The 19129-nt window shown below is 42.0% G+C and overlaps 1 protein-coding gene across 2 annotated transcripts in view; it reads left to right on the forward strand.

The window, feature by feature from the left end:
- LOC140209806 (transmembrane 6 superfamily member 1-like) overlaps window positions 1-19129 on the forward strand; it is a 50072-nt gene that overhangs the window by 19106 nt on the left and 11837 nt on the right. For both annotated transcript variants that reach the window (XM_072278311.1, XM_072278312.1), the window contains 3 exons: window positions 8054-8158; window positions 9478-9570; window positions 11801-11920. In XM_072278311.1, coding sequence (XP_072134412.1) covers window positions 8054-8158; window positions 9478-9570; window positions 11801-11920 — 318 coding nt within the window. The remainder of the gene's footprint in view (window positions 1-8053; window positions 8159-9477; window positions 9571-11800; window positions 11921-19129) is intronic.

The following is a 19129-nucleotide window of genomic DNA, read 5'->3' on the forward strand; positions in this document are numbered from 1 at the left end:
GCAGCCAGAAGAGAGCATGACATGAATGGTGGGGATTCTTCTTCTGGCAGTGACTCATGTAGATGCTTTTGATGGTGGGGAGGACTGTGCTTGGGATAGACGAGGCTGATCAGAACTCTCTGTAGCCTTTTGCATTCTGATGCAGCCAGTTAGGATACAGCATTCCAGCTTCAGTCAGTTGACCAATGCCTGCTCCATGTCTCCACTGTTTTAGATTTGGGCCAGAAGTGGTTCCATTCCTTTCTCGGTGGAATTGCTTGGTGGTAAATTAGGGCTACCAAGCAAGATGTTCCAGTTTTGAATTCCTCATGTTTTAAGCTAGACTTCTCGCACATCTGAGATGAGTACTGTAACTAGATTCCAATCGAATGAGAGCATCTTTTGGGAGATCAATTTGTTTACCAGCTCCAGAATTGTGTGATGATGTGTCTTATCCGTTATAGAATCAATCTGGTACATAAAGCTTAACAAGCACTCCCTGTCTGTAAGCATTAATGAGATATATTGTGGCTTCACTAATTTGTTTTGCAAAAGGTTGTTTAGAATTATCACTTGATTTTTTGTACTAGTTGGAATTAGTCATATATTCTTCCTCATAACATTTTAAAATTGCATGTTTAAGCATTGTATCTTTGACCCCCTCCACTATAGCTTCTTGTTCTGCCATTCACTAACATCACATACTGTAAGTCAGTGACAGTAAATCTGATCTGATTCTACTCAGCCCCAGTGGCGTTAATTGTACTTGATAAATCCATCAAGATGCATTCTTAATTGTTATACAAACGCACAGGCTGTGCAGAAATAAACTAGTTGGTCCATGCATTTTGCCTCTTAAGAACATGATATCTTGTAGCATACACCTCCTATCATGTGATCTCTTGGGAAGGTTAACAAAGACAGAAACCTCAGTTTGAAAGAACACCTGGGAAACTCATCTTTGTGTTTCCTCAGTCCACTTCTTCCATCCTTAGACTGTTGTAATGTGAACAAAATCACTGGATAGATGCACCTGGTAGATATGAAGTAGTATTTAATGTGACAAAATGGGACAGCAGGCGTCATATTGAAACCCTTTCGGAAGAAGAGACCTGCTTGACCCAACATTACATGACATTTTATGTGCCAAAGATCAAAGAGCAATTCTATGGTTACAATGCACCTACAGTGCTTCCTTTGAAGTACATATAACTTTCACACCTCCTTCTTCGCACCCACACTACAGACAACCAAAATGTATGTTAGACCACATTGTCTCTAACAATTAACAGCTCTGGGAGCCTATTGTCCAGAGCTGCATTTTAAATTTAATCTACAGTCCATGTTCAGGTGCAAAGATTGGTTGCTGAAGTTAATAATTTGCTATACACCAGAATATGGTCTAACATAGACCACCCCACCCTACTCCAGATTACTCTGGAGTGTTCTGCTGCTGATTACGTTTTTGAGGTAACAGAGACAGGAGCTGAACTCTGTCCCAGTGAGGAAAACTTCTGTTTCTCAGTTGAATTATTTAATTGAATCATTGTTTACTATTTGCTCTACAGACCAAGATGCAACATCACTTTTACACAACTTTAAATGTCATGAGTCCTTCCTAACCTATTTAGTTGACACAGTTGATTTAGTGCAAAATATTTTTTTTATTATTCTATCAATTTAAATCTTAATCAATTCATCCCTGGCCTGTAAGTTCCTATCACTTGGTAAGGGGTGTTACATCAGCAATGAACAATGGATCCATGCTCCTTTTTATAAATACAACAGTGGCAGTGTTGTACTATGCACAAGTCTCCAGTTTGGTTCCTTAATAATGTTCATGGAAGGAATTCTGCTCTCCTTTCTCAGTCTGACCTGTACTGGACCCCTAACCGCCAAGAATTTTATGTCCATTAGAAATGTTCCACTAATCTGCTCATTAAAAATAGGCAATAAATGTTGGCTTTTGTACCGATTCCCGCAATGTGTGAACATATATATTTAAAGACATGTACCAGATACATGGGAAGGAAGTAATAAATTACACAAGGTATGTGATTACATTGATTTTGCTTGGCAACTTTTTCCATGCAGTACATTTCAAAGCTGTCATTATTTCAGCCTTTCTGGAGATCAAAGGTACGTGGAGCTGAGAATTACTCTAGTGATCTTTCTGTACGCTGCTTCCAAAACCCTGCCTCGTGAGGTCAAAAGTGAACACAAAACGTTCACCAGCAACTTTGATGTGTGTTGCTTGAATTTCCAGCATCTGCAAAATTCCTCATGTTTGCACAAAGTTTCTTTCTTTCTTTTCAAATCTTTTTATTGTTATATTATACAAAAGAAATAACATGAGTACGTTGAAGTAAAAACACTTACAAAGTCTCAAAAAAGACATTATCTTAAAGATTGAAAAAAAATTTGTGATAACAAAAAAAACCTACTAAGCAGAAAAAGTGAGGGAAAAAAGCCCATTAGGTGTACAACCCCGGAGCCGTGCATCATACAAAGAGCTTCTAAAAATAAACATCAAACCGCCAGCAAGAAAAGAAAATATACCAAAAAATTTACAATTAGATCGTAGAAAAAATCTATCAATTAGCTCAAATGATAATAACGAGCAAATGAGCTCCATCTTTTCTCAAAATCAAACAAAATTTCAACCACATCCTGATGAAGGTCTTGTATTGATGCAAGGGTTCTCAATTTTCTGCAACAACCCTGTTACTTTAGTGAAAATTCTCCTTTGTATAACTTAAAAAAGTGATCATGAGACTTTAGAAATGAGCTGTATGGACCAGATATCATTCTCACCTCCTCTTCCAGTTCCTTTTCTAGACTAAGTGTTACTTGCTAGTCAGGAACCCAGTGACCTACAGTAGGTCCTGCCTCTTGCATGTATCTTAGTATCTTCTTAAAATTTAGGATATTAGAATAAGTGCAGTCCAGGATGAAGCCATTTGGCAAATTAGTTCCGGTGTCCTTGCATTCTATTCCTCTGTGTGTAACTCTTGGAAACCTGTAGGATACTTCAACTGCTGAGGCTCCAGAGGGTTCCTGTGCTGTGGAAGACATCCTGCCTCGTCCCTGTGCCGAAGACGCCGCGCCCCAGCGGCCTCAATGACTACAGACCGGTGGCATTGACCTCCCATATCATGAAGACCCTGGAGAGACTTGTTCTGGAGCTGCTCCGGCCTATGGTCAGGCCACACTTAGATCCCCTCCAGTTCGCCTACCAGCCCCGACTAGGAGTTGAGGATGCCATCGTCTACCTGCTGAACTGTGTCTACGCCCAACTGGACAGCCAGCGAGCAATGTGAGGGTCATGCTTTTTGACTTCTCCAGTGTGTTCAACACCATCCGCCCTGCTCTGCTGGGGGAGAAGCTGACAGCGATGCAGGTGGGTGATTTCCTGGTAACATGGATTCTTGATTACCTGACTGGCAGACCACAGTACATGTGCTTGCAATACTGTGTGTCCGACAGAGTGATCAGCAGCACTGGGGCTCCACAGGGGAATGTCTTGTCTCCCTTTCTCTTCACCATTTACACCTCGGACTTCAACTACTGCACAGAGTCTTGTCATCTTCAGAAGTTTTTGGATGACTCTGCCATAGTTGGATGCATCAGCATGGGAGAGGAGGCTGAGTACAGGGCCACGGTACGAAACTTTGTCACATGGTGTGAGCAGAATTATCTGTAGCTTAATGTGAAAAAGACTAAGGAGCTGTGGTAGACCTGAGGAGAGCTAAGGTACCGGTGACCCCTGTTTCCATCCAGGGGGTCAGTGCGGACATGGTGGAGGATTACAAATACCTGGGGATACGAATTGACAATAAACTGGACTGGTCAAAGAGCACTGAGGCTGTCTACAAGAAGGGTCAGAGCCGTCTCTATTTTCTGAGGAGACTGAGGTCCTTTAACATCTGCCGGACGATGCTGAGGGTGTTCTACGAGTCTGTGGTGGCCAGTACGATCATATTTGCTGTTGTGTGCTGAGGCAGCAGGCTGAGGGTAGCCGACACCAATGGAGTCAACAAACTCATTCATAAGGCCAGTGATGTTGTGGGGATGGAACTGGACTCTCTGACGGTGGTGTCTGAAAAGAGGATGCTGTCCAAGTTGCATGCCATCTTGGTCAATGTCTCCCATCCACTACATAATGTGCTGGTTGGGCACAGGAGTACATTCAGCCAGAGACTCATCCCACCGAGATGCAGCACAGAGTGTCATAGGAAGTCATTCCTGCCTGTGGCCATCAAACTTTACAACTCCTGCCTTGGAGGGTCAGACACCCTGAGCCAATAGGCTGGTCCTGGACTTATTTCCTGGCATAATTTACATATTACTATTTAACTATTTATGGTTTTATTGCTATTTCATTATTTATAGTGCAACTGTAACGAAAAGCAATTTCACCCGGGATTAATAAACTTCATATGACTATGACTATGACTATGACTTTTCTTCTTCAAGTACAAGCGCCTCTTGATCTCTCTTCTTGAATCTCCCTTCCTCTGCACCATTTTTCTAGGCAATATCCCTCTTTTTTCTCATCAAAGTCTTTCACCTTTCACGGTTTTGCAATGTTTAGTCTGTTGTGTGTCCATCCACCCCACCAGCTTGTCTGCATACTTGCAGATCATTCCTCATCGATTCGTCATCAGAGGTTCAAGTTTTGTTAAAAGTAGGGGCCAGCCTTCTGCACAACCAGAACCAACATTTGATCATGACTAGATACTTTGAGCTGTTTGGATGAACGCAGTTGCTGAGTGGGTGCTGTACTAATAAAATGGAATTTGGAAGTCCAGTTTCGGTGCACACCACCAATTTGAATTTGCCCAGAGCTTGATCGTAAATCCAGAGACAGTTTCAGTTTAGCACTCAAATGCTGATTAACAGCAATGATGTATATCTGGAGTCAGTTCAGAATGACCATCGTTGGATCTTGATGCTTTTGTGACCCAAAGATTCCTTGGAAGTCAAGAATGAGACATAAAACTTGTTGTTTATGATTGTTTTATTAAGTCTTACAAGAGTGGAAAACAAACAAGACAGAGGAGCCGAGAGAACAAAGGCAGGGGAAATGCAGTCTTGGTTGTCTCATAACCCTGTCTCGAGATAACAAAACATTCTGTGTAGCAGTTAACCTTCTGTATAAAATAACCAAACTCAAGTAGTGTGACACCTTGTACTGAAAACTAGAAAATCCATGAGCAGCTGTACCATAATTACTGGAAATTTCACTGAACAATTACATGTATGTAGGTGATTATATAAAAATACAAGCAAGCATTGGTAAGTAAAACTACACAAAAAAAAACAATTTGACTTCCCAATCTAACACCTATGATGGTGTGGAATGCACTGACTGATATCCAGCTGAATATTTCAAGGTGACTCTGGGACTGAGGTCATCAGGCCCAGCACAGAAAGGCCCAATGTGGGAGGTGCAGAAGATGAAGGGGAGGGTGGGTGGGTGGGTGACGGCTGTTGAAAACATTGGCCCACTCTCAACAGCTATTGAGGAAGAAACTGTCAGAATTTATAATGTATAATTTAGCACACCTCTCCAGATGTGGTCAAGTGAAAGCTCCTCGGGAGGAGGCCAGGTGTCACATGCCTACGTGGTTATGGAGTTCCCTTAAACTTCTTCCTTGCACTCTCACCAGCCCCTCTCCTAGAATCGCTGCTGATGTTGCTCTATTTCTTCCTTTCATGTATTCCGGAGACAAAGGAAGACTCCAGTGAATTGCCCATGACTGATAGTCCTTTCCTCCTGGCAGTTGTCCAACTAGTAACGGAGATCAGCACTCTTTCCCAAAAACTTCCAGGATACATATTGCTGCAGTATTGTTGAAATCTCAGCAAATTATGCCCACGTCTCCTAACGTGTTTGAGAAATGCTGCACTAAACTCCAGTAGCAAGCAAAAAGCTAAAGCTGAGTTTGCATTTAAGGAGCGACCAAAGCCCTCAGTGTAACTTCTTCAGTGTTGGCAGTTAGGATGGATTGTGAGATAAACTGGGTGCATTTTTTTTATTGAACGCAAGTAGAAGTTAGTTCTTTAGCTAATTTCCTTGCATATGCATCCTTTATTAAGATAGTGTGTTATGTTTTGAGCCACCTAAAGCCTGAAGTCTGTATGGAAGCCATCTCTGATCTGTCTCATAGGGGGTAAAGAATAAATTCAGGTCAAAACTTCACTGTGAGTGATCAGACATGGAGTATAGTCATAGTTGTAGAGCATTACAGCACAGAAGCAGGCCCTGCAGCCCTTCTGGCACATGCAGAACTCCTATTTAGCCTGGTCCCATTGACCTGCACCTGGATCATAGCCCTACATACCTCTCCCCTCCATGTAAGGAAAAGGAAATTGCCTTTTAAACTCACGAGAGAGCATAGGCCATTGACTTTTTGCTGTTGACGTTTCTGTAGCAGGCAATTTCTTTTTTACGAGGTCAAGTTGCTAGCTCGACGCTCAACCCAGCACGGATGGAAAGTGTGCCGGGGAGCCGGCTGGGTTCGAATTCCAGAGCCTTCGCTCTGAAGTCCGGCGCTGATGCCACTACGCCACCAGCCAGCTCTCCCATCCACGTACTTGTCTAATTTTTTTTTAAATGTTGAAATGGAATGCACATCCACTTCAGTCTGCAGCTCGTTCCACACTCTCGCTACCCTCTCAGCAAAGAAGTTCTCCCTCAGATATCCCCTTAAATATTTCACCTTTCACCCTTAACGTATGACCTCTAGTTCTAGTTTCACCCAACCTCAGTGGAAAAAGTCTGCTTACATTTACCCTATCTATACCAATCATAATTTTGTATATCTCTATCAAATCTCCCCTCATTCTCCTATGTTCCAAGGAATAAAGTCCCAACCTATTCAATATTGTTTTAATATTTTCTCGAAGACATGGCAACAACGACAGTTCAGTACTCCCTGAGAAATAGGCCAGAATATAGCATCTTACTTACCTACTATGTGCAGTTTTGGTCACCTTCCTACAGTAAAAATGTAAATAAGGTTGGAAGAGTACCTAGCAAATTTACAAGGAATTTGCCAGGTCTGGAAGACCTGAGTTATAAGGAAAGTTTGAATAGGTTAGGACTTTATCCCTAGGAATGTAGAAGATGGAGAGGAAATTTGATAGAGATATACAAAATTATGAGGTTATAGATAGGGTAAATGCAAGCAGTTTTGGGTGAGATTATGACTAGAGATCATGGGTTAAGAGTGAAAGGTGAAAATTTTAAGGGGAACATGAGGCGAAACTTCTTTACTGAGAGGGTGGTGAGAGTGTGGAAAGAGCTGTCAGCGCAAGAGGTGCATGCGAGTTTGACTTCAATGTTTAAGAGAAGTTTGGTTAGATATATGGATGGTAGGGGATAGATGGCTATGGTCCCAGTGCAGGTCGATGTAAGTTGGTGGTTTAAATGGTTCGGCATGTATGAGATGGGATGGAGGGTCTGTTTCTGTGCTGTGCTTTTCTATATCTCGATGATTATAAAACAGAAAGGTGCTATTGGCTCATTGCGTCCATGTTGCTTTACAATTCTTATCAGTCCGATTCCCACTCTCCTTATTTCCCTGTACCTTTGCAACTTATTCTCTCATAGATGTCTATCAACTCTGCTTTGACCACTCATCCCCACAAAGGGATCATTTACAACACCCAGTTAATCTGCTCACAGGTCTTTGGGTTTATGAGGTACAGTAATTGGAGCTTGTGTGAGCTGCCCATGTGGTCAGAGGGAACATGCACTGACTTCATCACCGACAGCCCCTGAGGTCAGCATCAAACCCAGGTCGCTGGAGCTGTGAGTTTGCACCACCTAACTGTGTTGACGTTGTGGTCAGTCATTTGGAGGGTCTTGATCACAGGACCCTCCTACTCATAAGCAAGACTGTTATTCACTGAGTCACAGCTAAATGTCAGCCTACTGAAAATAAGCGGCTTCAACCTGATGAGAATATTGACTGAATATACTTAATTGCTGGTATTCTCTAGTTATTTTTAACCTTAAAATTTCAACAGAACGATTTAAAACAAAGGTTGGTTTCCAACATTTCAGGCAATTGAAATTGTCCAAAAGAAGAATCTGATCCAGAGACCGTTTGATCTGGTGTTGGCGATTTTATTCGTATTCATTGCAGCCTTCAGTATTTTCAGAGGACTGGTAAGGAAATCAACTTTATTTCCTCATCTCTGCATTACCACAATATAATGAGAGGTAAAGGTTATGTAGTTTTCAACTCTGCATTGACTTTATCAGTTGCTCCAGGTTTGTCTTGAGATCTTCTTAGACAGACTCTTTTGATCAAGGATAACTGGTTTTGCAGGCTCTGTAACTGTAGATTCTTCCATAGCTATGATGGGAAATGCCCAATAAGACAGACAAGTAGGTAGCTTCTGAGATGGTCCATCCTTCTTAGTACTTATGCAGAGTTTCTGCGTGTTCCTGACGCATGGCTATGGGGTACTCAATGTCGTCCCAAATATTGCTTCCATACTTTGAACAGTGGTTCCAAGGACCATTGGGAATGTTGCATATTTTCAAGGAAGGTTTGAAAACATCCTTCAATTTTTCCCTCCCAATCTATCAACATCTTACCAGCTCAGTGTAGACTGTTTTCTTTGGATATCAAGTATCAGACACATGGCCTGCCCAAAGTATCTGACTGAGAGTAACTAGTCTTAAATGGACTTGTGTAGACTTCAATACACTCTAGTAAAACATACACCCATCTCACTGCATAAATCAATTGATGGAGCTGCAATGATTCTCCTCCTGGTATTCCAGTCAGCGTGAGTCTCTGTTGAGGTTTTTGGTCTATTACAACTGATGATGTAATGAAGCAATGTTTGAAGGAATGGGAGGTCATAAATCATTTAATTGCCAGTGATTCCTATCTGCCTGCTTACGTTCCGAACCGGTGCAGGTTCCCTGGGTTGTGGAGCACGCGAAGGACAAAGTAGAAGCCAGCAGGTGTTCAGCTGTGTATCCTCAGCTCTGCCTGAACTAAGTCCTCCACCTCTGGTGAAACAGTCGTAGTCACACTGTAGCTAGTCAGGACTTCCTTGTTTCGGTTTCTCTGCCTTTAACCTGCCCAGAAAGAACGGAAACAGGTTCATCTTTCTTGTCTAAACAGGACAAGGAAAATGAGACTATCTTAGGACTGGAAGGTTTTCAAAATTTCCTGCTTGCAGGAATGAAAACATTAAAATCTCCAAAACTTCCACGTCCAGAATTCTCTTTCAAACATGACCTCGATGAACTCCATTGTTGGCTATATGTGAATTTTTGACTTCTGCCTGGATTCTATCTTTTCTCCGCGACTCTGCCACAGAAGTAATTGAAACCCCCAGAAATAGAATGAGGCACTCCACAGTAAATTGTAACGTGAAACTGGGTCGAGGTGGTGTGCAGAGCACAGAGGTTGACATTTCCTTAGTCATCAGAATTTATTGTCTTCAATATGTTTTTCTTGGTCATAGGTGGCCTTGGATTGCCCTGCCGAGGTGTGCCGCCAATACCTGCAGCAACAAGAGCCGTATCTGAGAGATCCCGCAGCCTATCCAAAGATACAGGTAACAGTCCTGTGCCTCATTATTTGCCTAGTGGGAGGCAATTAGTGGGGCCCCTCATAGCTCCAGCAAGCAACCTTTGATCCTGCCTTTGGATGATGCACATATAGAGTGTGCACACTTTACATAGCTTTCCCTTGTTCCTCCCACATCCCAAGGATAACTGGCCCCTGTAAGCCACCCCTGGTGTAAATTGGTAGAAGGAGAGTCAGTGGGGTGGGGTGATTGGTATGAGTTAGGGAATAGATTATAGTGAGAATAAATAGAAGGATGGGCCTGACAGGGAATGGTCTGAGGGCCAGCAGAGACTTGATCGGTCAAAAGCTGTAAGTTAGTATCAAAGCTAGTCCTTATAAAGAGGTAAATTTTATAGAAAGATAGCTCAAACTAATTAAAAGATAGACTTACTTATTTTGATTTATTGAGATACAACGTGGAATCCTAACCTAATCACAGGATAATTTACAATGGCCTATTAACCTACCAACCATTTGTCTTTGGACTGTAGGAAGAAACTGGGGCACCGGGAGGAAACCCTCACATTCACAGGGAGAACATACTGATTCCTTACAGATAGTAGCAGGAATTGAACCCGCTGTAAAGCGTTGTGCTGACCACTACGATACCATGTTGTCCCATTTATGATGGTAACTGATTGGTTGAACTCTTCCTGACATTTGGTACTGTTCGACTGCACCTCTAGGTGATACCTAGTGATATCACAGACAAGAGGAAATCTGCAGTTGCTGGAAATCAAAGTAATTTGCACAAAATGCTTGAGGAACTCAGCAGGCCAGGCAGCATCTATGGAAAAGAGTAAACAGTCGATGTTTCGGACCAAGATCCTCCATCAGGACTTCATCAAGAGAGATGATGCCCATTCTGACTTCTCTTCTGCTTTTTCCAGTCCCAATGAAGGGTCTCAGCCTGAAACGTTGACTGTACTCTTTTCCATAGATGCTGCCTGGCCTGCTGAGATCCTCCAGCATTTTGTGTGTGATACTTGGTGATATGCTGGTTAGGAGTTCGAGGGGTTGTCACTGAGTTGGAATTGGCTTTACTTAGGTTACAAATGTGGCCTGTTTTCTCAACAGTGTCAGAGATTGAGTGGAAGTCAGTAAAGTTATGAGTGAGATAGAGTAGACAGTCGGAACTTTTTCTCAGGGTAGAAGAGTAAAATAGTAGAGGACATGCTTTTAAAGTTTATAGGGGATAGGGGAAGTGGACAAGATTTATACAGAGAGTTTTAGTTGCCTGGAATGGGCTACCATTGGTAGTGGCAGATGCAGCCGTGGTATTTAACAGGCTTTTAGATCGATGTGTAGGGAATGAAAGGATGTGGTTCATGAACAACCAGAAAACAAATGTAGTTCAATTCAGCATTTGCTCAAACATTATCGACCAAAGGGCCTGTTCCTCTACTGTGTGTATATATGGCCTGTCTAATGTTCTAAGCTCTAAAGTAGCAGCAATGTCCATGAGAGGAATGCGAAAGAAGTCATTGAACAGAGATTGCCTCCAACCTGCATTGTATGTGTGTTTTGACAGTCAAAAAATGGCAAAAATGCCGTAGCACCCAAGCCCCTCTCATCACACTGCAGCAGAAAATGCCCTTCTCCATGGGAGAAATAAAGACAGGTGCTGTTTTATTTGGCCAATTTAGAGCAGAGCATCTGGTGGACTGTGAAGGAAATGTGCTGTATCTTGCTGTTGAACACAATACAGAGCTGAGTGGGTCAAGAAGGGGATTAGATGATAGTAATTTCACGGAAACCCCAGTGGTTCACAAGTACTTTCAGCCTTCGCACATCTATAAGTAACGTTCATCCTGGTGGTTTATTCCTGGAAGACAATAGTTGCCACCACCTTTATCTTGGAATCCAAAAACAAGTCAATTTGCCCATTTCCTGGTTGTGGATCCTAGCTTCAGGTATACCCTGGCAATGTCTTTTTTCGTTAAATGCTGATTTAGCTGGTAAAGCAGGCTTTTTGGAATGGCCCTCAGGGAAAAGTTTGAGGGAATGGGAATAATCCTGACATTGCATCTGGAGAAACAATCCAAGCCCTAATCCTAATGGTGGATTTGCACATTGAGTTCTTCCAGCCGCCTCTTAATATTTCGATCTGGAGTAAGTCCATTTGGGCTGTGTACTTGGTAGAATAAGGTTTTGAGCTAGTGAAGTTAATTATGGGTGATCTTTCTTTCTTTACATGTTCTTTTGTCCTCCACTAGATGCTGGTGTACATGTTTTACTCTGTCCCATTCTGCATTGGAACAATCTATGGTCTTTTGGTTCCTGGATGTTCCTGGCTCCCTGACTTCGCTGTACTTCATGCTGGAGGCCTTGCGCAGGTAAAGAAGTGAGATGCGCTGCCCTTCAAGCCCTCAATAGGAGCATGTGTCATATTGTACAGCTTAAATACGTTAAGCTGCTTTTCTTTCCATGAGGACGGAATTTATGCAGGGTCAAGTTCTGAGGAACCATTATGGAATAGTGAACACAATACAGAGCTGAGTGGGTCAAGAAGGGGATTAGATGATAGTAATTTCACGGAAACCCCAGCGGTTCACAAGTACTTTCAGCCTTCGCACATCTATAAGTAACGTTCATCCTGGTGGTTTATTCCTGGAAGACAATTTATACTATTCAGAGCAATAGTATAAATTGTAGTAGTGTAGTATTAAGAGTAATAGATAATACTGCTTATCTGTGTGTTGGGCATGTGTGCTGACTGGCTGTGTGACTACCAAAGGCTTCATAATCACTAGAACAGATGAGAAGTGATGGTCTGGAGAGGGGTGAAGCAATCTTCCCTGAACTTCTTAGCTTCATAAGGAGATTGTATGAGCAACCTTAATGTAGATTAGTAATTGGCTTAATATTGTCACAGAAACAGTGAAATACTTTTATTTGCATACCATTCAGAGAGATTATTCTATACATTGAGGTAGTACAAAAGGGGGGGGAGTGGAAGCAGAATGCAGAATCGAGTATTATAGTTATAGAGAAAGTACTGTACCATACAGGTAGTCAATAATTGCAAGTGCTATGATGAGGTAGAGTGAGCAATCTTTATCATATAAGCCGTCCATTCAAGAGTCTTATTACAGTGAGCTCTCCTTGAGCCTGGTGGTATGTGTTCTCAAGTTTTTGTGCCTTCTGCCCAATTGAAGGGGGAAGCAGGAAACATAGACAGAGTCAATGGAGGTTATGCAGGTTTTACAACACAGAAGCAAATGCAGGCCTACAGACACCCTGGGGCAAAGGATTGTATTTTTCAACACTTTTATACCTAAACAGCTTGTAAAGGAACATGTTTCATTCTGTCTAAGAGGGTTTAAGAAGACTTGCTATTTCCTGAAGGCCAGGGATTTGAATATTGTGTTTTATGTATTTCTTATATCAGTATAATACATAATTAATAGACAGAATAGTTAGCAAGCACAGCTAACCTTCTCATTCCAAAAAGTTCTCAAATGTGGATCATAAAATGTAATTGTAATTTGGCTTCATTCATAATACTGCATAGTTTTGTTTAATCATTCACCACTGTCAGCAGAGAATGGTTGGGTCAACAGGCTTCTGTCTGGCTTTCTTGCCAAGTTTGAGTGGAGTATATTTAGAATTTTTTAATGTGAATTGGTGACTGTGATAAACTGTCCAGATTTATTTCTTTTTAGTTTCTTTTTCAGCCTTGCATAACATCAAAATGGCAAATAAAGAGAAAGAAATCATTGTTATTTTACTGAATAGTTTGGTCATTGGTCCAAGCTGCAAACCTGTTAGTTTTCACATAGCAATCATCAACATCAAGCTCTTCTGAACAAGCAAAATTGGTCAAAAACAGAATAGGTATTTCACTGAAGGTTGACCACAGAATTCCTCCACGTGGCTAAAACCATTGTTTGTTTATTCATTTATAAATCCAGCAGGAAAGTCACACCACCCAGTGACCCACCTAATTATTTAACGCTAGTCTAAACACAGGACAATTGAAAGGTTTGCTGTATCTCACTCCAGACTCTCACTCCATGCTGGTGGAGAATAAACTTTGAACATCTCTGGCAGATTCTGTTTTAATTCATTTGATCACAACAGAACAATACGATATTGAAGTGATTATAGGTATTTGGAATTTATTTAGGTCTCCATTCCCTGTAGCTGATCAATACTTTGCCAAGATTAAGAGATCAGTTTTAAGAGAAAAAATAATGAATGTGGCAAATAAGTTATTGCAATGCAAGGGATTATTTATGTTCTATGATAAATGGATGTTGCCCATCAAACTAAATCTGTAGGAACAGGGAATGGGCATTTAGTATGTTGAGTGCTGTAATGCCTACGGGAAGGATGAGTGGTGTGCAGCAAACATGAGCAATAGTGCACCATTTAAGACCCTAAGACATGGGAGCAGAACTAGGCCACTCGATCCATCACCATTCGGATATAGCTGATCTATTATCCTTCTCAACGCCATTCTTCTGCCTTCTCCCCGCAATCTTTGATGCCCAAACTAACCAAGAACCTATCAACATCTGCTTTAAATATACTCAATGACATGGCCTCCAGAGGTATCCATGGGAATGAATTCCACAGACCACCAGCCTCTGGCTAAAGAAATTCCTTCTCATCTTTGTTCTGAATGAATGTCCCTCTATTTTGAGGCTGTGCCCTCTGCTGCTAGACTCCCCCACAATTGGAAACATCCTCTCCACGTCCACTCTGTCTATGCCTTTCAATATTTGATAGGTTTCAATGAAATCCCCTGTCGTTCTCTAAGCTGCAGAGGGAACAGGCCCAGAGCTTCAAATGCTTCTCATATATTAACCCTTTCAATTCCAGAATAATTCTTGTGCACCTCCTTTGGACCCTCTGCAATGTCAGCATATCTTTTCTTAGATAAGTGGTCCAAAACTGCTCACAATACTCATAGTGCAGTCTGCCCAATGCCTTATAAAGCCTCAGCATCACACCCTTGCCTTTATATTTCAGTCAATCAAAGTGAATGCTAACATTGAATTTTCCTTCCTTACCACTGACTCAATCTGCACATTAACCTTAGGGAATCCTGCATGAGGACTCCCATGTCCCTTTGCAGCTCGATTTTTGAATTTTCTCCCTACTTCCCTACAGTATATTCCATCTGCCACTTCTTTGCTTATTCTCCCAAAATATCGAAGTCCATAAGACGTAAGAGCAGAATTAGGCCATTCAGCCCATCGAGTCTGCTCTGCCATTTCATCATGGCTGATCCCAGATCCCATTCAACCCAATTCCCCTACCCTCTCACCATATCCCTTGGAGCCCTGACCAATCAGGAATCTATCAAATTCTGCTTTAAATGTACCCACGGACTTGGCCTCAACCACAGTCTGTGGCAGAGCATTCCACAGATTCACCACACTTCAGCTTAAAAAAATTTCTCCTTGCGTCTGTTCTAAAAACTTTCCCCTCAATTTTGAGGCTGTGCCCTCTAGTTCTGGATATCCCCACCAGAGGAAGCATCCTCTGCACATCCACCTTATCTAGTCCTTTCAATATTGGGTAGGTTTTAGTGGGATACCACTACCTTCTTCTAAATTCCAGTGTGTACAGGCCCAAAGCTGCAAATACTCCTCATATGTTAACCCCTTTATTCCCAGAATCATCCTCATGAGCATCTTCTGGACTCTCTCCAATGACAACACATCCCTTCTGAGATACGGGGCCCAAAAATGTTGACAATACTCCAAGTGTGTCTTGACTAGTGTCTTATAAAGCCTCAGCATTATCTCCTTTTTTTTAATATTCCATTCCCCTTGAAATAAATGCCAACATTGCATTTGCCTTCTTTACCACAGACTCAACCTGTGAATTAACCTTCTGGGAGTCTTGCATGAGGACTCCTAAGTCCCTTTGCACCTCTGAAGTCTGAATTTTCTCTCCATTTAAGACACTATTGTTCGTTTTACCAAAATGCATTATCATACATTTCCCAACACTGTATTCCATCTGCCACTTTTTTGCCCATTCTTCCAATTTGTCTAAGTCCTGCTGCAATCGCATTGCTTCCTCAGCACTACCTACTCCTCCACCTATCTTCATATCATCCACAAACTTTGCCACAAAGCCGATAATTCCACTACCTAAATCGTTAACAAACAATGTGAAAAGTAGTGGTCCCAATACTGACCCCTGAGGAACATCACTAATCACTGGTAATCAACCGGAAAAGGCCTTTATTCCGACTTGCTGCCTCCTGCCTGTCTGCCGTTCCTCTATCCATGCCCGTATATTTCCTGTAACACCATAGGGTTTTATCTTGTCAAGCAGCCTCATGTGAGGCACCTTATCAAATGCTTTCTGAAAATCCAAGTAAATGACATCCACTACCTCTCTTTGTCCACCTTACTTGTTAACTTTTTTGAAGAATTCCAACAGACTTGTCAGGCAAGATTTCCCTTTTACAGAAACCATGCTGACTTTGACTTATTTTATCATTAGTCTCCAAGTACCTCGAAACCTTCTCCTTAATAATGGACTCCAACACTTTTACAACCACTGAGGTTAGGCTAACTGGCCTATAATTTCCTCTCTTTTGTTTTCCCCCCTTCTTACAGAGCAGAATGACATTTGTAATTTTCCAGTCCTCCGTGACCATGCCAGAACCAAGTGACTCTTGAAAGATCATGACCATTGTATCCGTTATCTCTTCAGCAACCCCTTTCAGGATTCTGGGATGTAGTCCATCTGGTCCATAACTTTAGAACATAAGCACATAAGAAATAGGAGCAGGAGTCGGCCATCTGGCCCATCAAGCCTGCTCCACCGTTCAATAAGATCATGACTGATCTGGCCATGATCTCTCCACCTACCTGCCTTTTTTTCCATAACTCTTAATTCCCCTAATATGCAAAAATCTATCCAACCTTGTCTTAAATATATTTACTGAGTATCGTCCACTGCTTCATTGGGCAGGTGATTTATCCACCTGCAGGCCATTGAATTGCCTAGCATTTTTTCCTTTGCACTAGCAATGGCACTCCTTCTCCCTGACACTCACGGACCTCTGGCACACAGCTAATGTCTTCCACAGTAAAGACTGAAGCAAAGTACTTATTAAATTCATCTGCTATTTCTTTGTCCCTCATTTCTACCTCACCAGCATCATTTTCCAGTGGTCCCATATCAACTCTCACCTCCCTTTTATTCTTTATGTTACTGAAAATACTTCTGGTATCCTGCTTTATATTATCGGCTTGTTTGCGCTCATATTATGGGGAATCATGTTCCCTTATCATAGCTTTTTTAGTTGCCTTTTGTTGAATTTTAAAAGCTTCCCAATCATCCAACTTACCTTGGCAGTCAGGGTTACCTAACCCTGCCATTTGAGGACAACTTCTTCTGTGGGACATATCTATCCTGAACTATTCCCAGAAGCTTCAGCCTCCTCTGTTTTGCCATCATCCCCACCAGTATCCCCTCCAATCCACATGTAATTCTCTTTATTGTGTTGCAATACTGATTCATGTGACTTATGCTTCTCCCTGTCAGTCCTCTGCAGACTCACAGCTTCCCCAAAACTATCTGCCCCTCACCCTATCTTTGTATTATCTGCAAACTTGGCCACAAAGCTATCAATTCTGTCGTCCAGATCACTGACATATAATGTGGAAAGAAGCAGTCCCAACACCGTCCCTACAGAATACCACTAGTCATCGTCAGCCAACCAGAATAGGCCCCCTTTATCCTAACTCTTTGCCCCTGCCAGTTAGCCAGTCTTCTGTCCATGCTAGTATCTTTCTTGTAATACTATGTGCTCTTGTTTAGCAGCCTCCTGCGTGGCACCTTGTCAAAGACCTTCTGAAAATCTAAGTAAACAACATCCACTGACTCTATTTCAGAAGTATTCTGTTACAAAACTATGATAAAATACTCGGTGATCCGCAAAAGGTTCTGTAAGTTTACCTCAAAAATAAAATACTGGTTGATAAATTTCACTAGCTCTAGATCCATACTCAGAAGAGAAGGGGTTAATTCTTGGAGATGTGACTCAGAAGAGATCATAAAATAGAACAATCTTTTTGGTATCTGTTTTTCTGAATGTGTGCGTTGTTGGCAAGAGCAGCATTTGTTACCCATCTCTAATTGAGAAGGCAGTGTTGAGTTGCCTTCCTGAACTGTTGCGGACCTCAGGTGATGTTTTTCCATGGTGCTATGGAGTTGGGGATTCTTGGACTTCAGTGACAATGTGGGGGGGGGGGGAGAATAAATTTGCAGGTCATGTGACCTGGAGTGGCACACCTCCCCCGCCCCCACCAGGTGGTGGTAATAATTGTGAAAGATGATGAGAGGAAGCGACATGGGTCTTTGAAATGCTTAGCATCACTGTAAACATAAACATGGTTGTATGAACAGAAAGAGGCATCTGCCTGCTCAATTGCATTGGGTTCTGATTGGCTGGCAGTGGCAGCCATCTTTGACTGCACAAGGTCCCACCTCTGATCACATATTTACAAAGGCAAAACGTCAAGGAAACCAGTTTTAGAGTTGGTGTGTATTTTTTTTTCTGTTCCTCGCAGCTGTGAATGTGACTCATGTACTAGAATCAGACTTCTCAAGAAACATTACACTAGTCAGTTTGTGTCACTTCTGCTGTTTTATGGCATAATAACTCATCACTTTTGGCAATCGGCCATGCAAAACATTACGCTTGTGTAATTATCAAATAATGCCTCCTAGCCTTTTAAGAAATTTCGGTTTTGATCTGCCTTTAAAAATAACAGTGTTTCACAGAAACATTACTGTAAGTCTGCAGCAATGGTTGTTATGTTTTGTAACCTCAGAAATTAATTGAAAGAACGAACATGGGAATCTGCGAAAACGTGTCTATTTTGTTTTAACTTAGTGAGGTGCTCACTTACTGTATGACTTGGTGGTGTAATATCATACTTCTCACATACAATCTGTAATGAATTATGTAAACAAACAATGCAGGCAGGTGAGACTTGTAGCTGTGAAACAATCTCAGGTTTCAGGGCCTCCTCCGTGCTGGTTGTAGGAGCTGAATCTAGGATTGTAGGAAGTGGTTCTGACAGCTCTGGACACTTTTCTTCTCTGCCAGGGCAATGCAAGCCATTCCCAGGAAAGAAGGGGCGCTGCTCTTGGCAACTTCTGGATGTGTTGGCATCTCGAATAGTCCATTGCAAGCTGCTTGACCTGTTGGTCTAACCCAGGCCACCATTCAAAGCTTTGAGCCAGCACTTTCATTTTGATCATGCCTAGATGACCAGCATGTAGCTCCTCCAACAGTTCAGCTCTCAGCTTGGACGGCACAACAACTCTCAATCCCCACATAAGCCAAACCCCATCAAGGGCAAGTTCATCCCAGCACCGGTAAAAATGGGGGAACTGGAATTTCAGCTGCACATTCCACCATTTTGAGTTGTCATGTAGACCCGAGACAGTGTAGTTTCCCTTTGGATCATTTCTGCCATAATAAGGAGACTTTTGATTTGCATTAGGGAGAATATGTCAAGAGAAATGTCCTCTTTTGTAAATTTTTCAGGTATTTTCTTTTC

This window comes from Mobula birostris, chromosome 14, assembly GCF_030028105.1.
Source record: "Mobula birostris isolate sMobBir1 chromosome 14, sMobBir1.hap1, whole genome shotgun sequence".
In the NCBI taxonomy this organism is placed as follows: Eukaryota; Metazoa; Chordata; class Chondrichthyes; order Myliobatiformes; family Myliobatidae; genus Mobula; species Mobula birostris.